General features: G+C 53.7%; 1 protein-coding gene across 1 annotated transcript in view; it reads left to right on the top strand.

Annotated features, from left to right (window-relative positions):
* The first annotated feature begins 165 nt into the window (after window positions 1-165).
* FAM220A (family with sequence similarity 220, member A) overlaps window positions 166-4,077 on the top strand; it is a 13,622-nt gene continuing 9,710 nt past the window's right edge. Inside the window, exons 1-2 of the mRNA XM_010845781.1 lie at window positions 166-178; window positions 232-324. Of these exons, the coding sequence (XP_010844083.1) occupies window positions 166-178; window positions 232-324 (106 nt within the window). The remainder of the gene's footprint in view (window positions 179-231; window positions 325-4,077) is intronic.

Genomic DNA, 4,077 nt, shown 5'->3' with positions numbered 1-4,077 from the left:
TATCAACTTCCCCTACCTCTACATCGTGGCTTCCATGATGCTCAACGTCCGTCTGCAGGTGGGTGAGGCGCGCCCGACCAACCCCCTGCCTTCCCCCCGGCCCGGATCGTCCCCGAGCGCCGGTCTGCCTCGCGCGGCCCGGCCCACCCTCGCCCAGGCCCGAAGATGCCGCCGGAAGGTGCCAGGCTGGATGCCGAGTGTATGGCTCAGCACCGCGCCTTTCTCCCGCAGCCCCGCGGGAGAAAATCCCCGCAGAGGTCATTGTTGACCCTGTTTTCGCAGAAGAGGCGGGGTGGGGTGGGGGCGTGGAGCGGCAGGCCTCGAGTAAGGTCCTCCAGCGGGCTCATGGGCTCGGAAGGCCCCTGGCCCTGAAGAGGAAATTGTGACAATGATTGATTGGGGATGCGGGGGCGGGGAGTGCGTTGCCTTTTCTAGTTCCCAAACTTTATGAAGCTTTCAAAGCGATGCAAGCTTAAGGTAAATTAATTGATGTTAATCGATGTTCTGATAGAGGTATCCATGTCTATCCTGGCCCGGGGTGGAGGATGTTGGTGGTGAAAGGAGTAGGGGTGGTGATGAGGAAAAAACGAGGTGTAAAGACGTAGAGAGGCAAAGGTTCAGAGGCCTGAAACAGTTCAGATGTGAAATAGTACACACACCCACACACACCCAGCACCCTGGAGATCATCTCTGCCATCAGGGATTGACATTTCTACCTCCCGCAAATTCCAGATGCCTTGTTCTGGCGGAATGGAAAACCGTCAAATTGAGAATGATTCCTTCCCGAGTGTGTCATAGATGGCCAAGTGCTGAGCATCTCTTGGCTTCCATTTACACATTGTGGAGGGTCTGCTCTGTGCCGCCTAGGGCTCTGATGAACAGGTCCCTGTTCCCCAAGAGCTTAGGGTCTGACAGTACTTAGGGGAAGCCTGAGCAGGACTGTGCGGTATTGACGTGGGCCGGGCAGGTGCTTTCTTTTTTCCCTTCGGTTTGACTGTGCCTGTATGCTAAGTAACTTCAGTCCTGGCTGACTCTTTGGGACCCCATGGACTGTAGCCCACCAGGCTCCTCTGTGCATGGGGTTCTCCAGGCAAGAATACTGGAGTGGGTTGCCTTGCCCTCCTCCAGGGAATCTTCCCGACCCAGGGACTGAAAGTCTCTATGTCTATTGCATTGGCAGGCAGTATCAGAATATAATTGTCTCAAAGCCTCTCACTGGTGGTGTAAAACCCCTTATTGACTGAAATTGAGTTAAGGTGAGTTGGGATGAACCTGCCTCTCTATTTTAGGGTCTAAATCGAGATTCTTTTATGTGAACAGGGGCTTGTAGCATCCTTAAGTGGTGCCAAAGGAGTCAGAAACTCAGGTTTCCAGTAGGTTGTAGCAATGAGCAAAGAAGGTGCTGGGAGTGGGGACAGAAATCAGCCAGAAAGCCTGTGCTCCAGCCTGTTGTCACCAGCCAACTGCTGTGTGCCAGAGGCAGCCATTTCCCAAGAGAAAGTGGAAATCCTAATTTTTAAATATCATCGCAACAAAAAATCACCTTTGTGGGCAAAGCAGAATGTGTCAGGAGGCTCTATCTGACCCTCAAGCTCCACTTTGGAGACTTTCGTTCCGGGGTTACTTGTATAATTTGCAGGCTTCCTGGGTGGCACTAAGTGGTAAGGAACCTGCCTGCCAACGCAGGGGACATTAAGGGATGAGGATGGGAAGATCCCCTGGAGGAGGAGATGGCAGCCCCCTCCAGTATTCTTGCCAGGAGGGGCTGCAGTCCGTAGGGTCACAAAGAGTTGGACCCGACTGAAGTGACTTAGCACACACTTAGCATGTAGTCACAAGTAAGAGAAAATCAACAAGATGTTGAAAATAGCCAGTGGTGTACCATAAAACCTCACCTTTCTGATATGTCCCCTTAGTTACTTTTGACCACCCCTCTAGTCCAAGCTGCCAAGGTGCCTCTATCTATCCTCCCCAGGGCCCTTGGAGACATCTTTTAAAAGTATAAATCAGATTGTGTCATTCCTTACAAGGGAAAAAAAAAAGAAACCCAAACTGCTTCCCACTGCCCGTGGAATGCAGTTCACATGTTTCTGTCCTGTAGATTTGACTTCTGTCCACCTTGCTGACATCTCCCTGGCTTGTTCCTTGCTTGCTCTGTTTTCCTGTCTCCTCTCTGCAGGCGCCAAGCCTCTTCCTGCCCCTGGGCATTTGCATTTGCTGTTCTTGCCACCTCGAGCACTCCTCCCTGGCTCTTAGAACTCCAAGACGCTCTCACTCCTGGCTTCTCCTTTCAGAAGGGTCTTTGGGATCACCAAATCAATCTGGTCTTGCAGCTGCTGTTGTCACTGCATGAGTGCTGAGGCTTGCTTCATATCAATAAGGAGTGAAGGACTGCATTCCTGTTACGATGATGAGGGTTTCCAGATCTCCCAGTTGCTTGTAGGCCAGTAGGGGAAGCTCTGGAAAGGTTACTCAGATACAGATTTCCTAACGAGGAGTTTGCACTGTCATGATTGAGGGCGAGCGCACTGTGGAGGCGGGAGGTTGGCTCTGGGATGTGTGGTGCGGGCAGAACGGAGAGCCGGGACACCGGCCCCACGGGTGGCTTGCCGGATGAGCCGTCGGGTCGTCGTCCACAGGCAGCACAGCTTTAGAGAACCGTGGAAGCTGAACACTCTGGCTGTAGAGTGCGGGGTTTATTTGGCCATTTCAGGTGTGCGTGGGGGTGGGGAGGCGCAGACAAGGTGGTCCCTAGGTGCTTGGAGGGAGGGCTGCCTGAGAACCGTGTGAGGATTTTTCCATTGTGGAGTGTTGACACGCCAGCCCCTGTGTTGCTCAAGGGTCACCTGTATTTGCAAACTGTATATCTGAGGATTAATCTTCAAAACATGTGAAGAACTCGGCAACAACCACCCAATTCAAACATTGGCAAAGGGCTTGAATAGACATTTCTCCAAAGAAGATACACCAATGGCAAGTAAACCCAGGAAAAGATGGGCAGTTGGAGCGTGTTTGTGGGCAGCCAGGCCACCGGCCACGGCGAGGACCTGAGATGTGGTCGCAGTGGCCTCTGAGCCCTGAGCCCCGGGCTGTGCACTTGAGCCTTGTGGCCCCGTGGGACGCCCCGAGAAGGGGCCCTGGTGGCCAGGCTCTGCTTCCCATCCCAGCCCTGCAGGGTGCGAACGTGGCGTCCCCCTGCTTCCAGGCCCTCACAGACCCATGCGGGCCACCTTCTCTCCCTGAGACTCACGGCTCCTGCCGTCTCCCCCCATCTCCTCCCGTCCTGTCCCAGGGACACTTTTGGGCCTGGAGGGCGAGTGACTGCTCGTCTGTCACTGGCAGAATCTCCTCACCTGGACCTGGGGACCCCCACGCCAGGCTTAGTCCCCAGGAGCCTCTCTACTCACTGCTCCGGCTCCAAATCTGAGCCCAGCTACACAGGCTGAGAAGCTTCCCGTGCCCAGCCCTCGCCTGACCTGGCCCTGCCCCCAGGAGGCCTCTCTTCTGCCAGGGAGGCAATAAAACCCAGTGCTGGGGGAGAAAAATTGGGAAACTGCAAGTCAAAGTCACACTGAGACTGGCTCTTACGCAGGGAGGGGACAGTGAGGGTGTGGAGAAATTAGACCCTGTGCACTGCTGGGAGGAATGGAAGGTGGTGCGGTTGCTGTGGGAGCCAGTGTCAGTTCAGTCGCTCAGTCGTGTCCGACAGTTTGCGACCCCATGGACTGCGGCACGCCAGGCCTCCCTGTTCATCACCAACTCCCAGAGTTTACTTAAACTCGTGTTCATTGAGTTGGTGATGCCATCCAACCATCTCATCCTCTGTCATCTTCTCCTCCCACCTTCAATCTTTCCCAGCATCAGTGTTTTCCAGTGAGTCAGTTCTTCACAGTAGGTGACCAAAGTATTGGAGTTTCAGCTTCTGCATCAGTCCTTCCAGTGAATATTCAGGACTGATTTCCCCTAGGATTGACTGGTTGAATCTACTTACAGTCCAAGGGATTCTCAAGAGTCTTCTCCAACACCACAGTTCAAAAGCATCAATTCTTTGGTGCTCAGCTTTCTTTATATTATAGT

The sequence above is a fragment of the Bison bison genome, unplaced genomic scaffold (assembly GCF_000754665.1).
Source record: "Bison bison bison isolate TAMUID 2011002044 unplaced genomic scaffold, Bison_UMD1.0 scf7180017864223, whole genome shotgun sequence".
NCBI lineage: Eukaryota > Metazoa > Chordata > Mammalia > Artiodactyla > Bovidae > Bison > Bison bison.
Note: the sequence above shows the minus strand (reverse complement) of the source record. Positions and strands in the feature narration are given on the sequence as shown.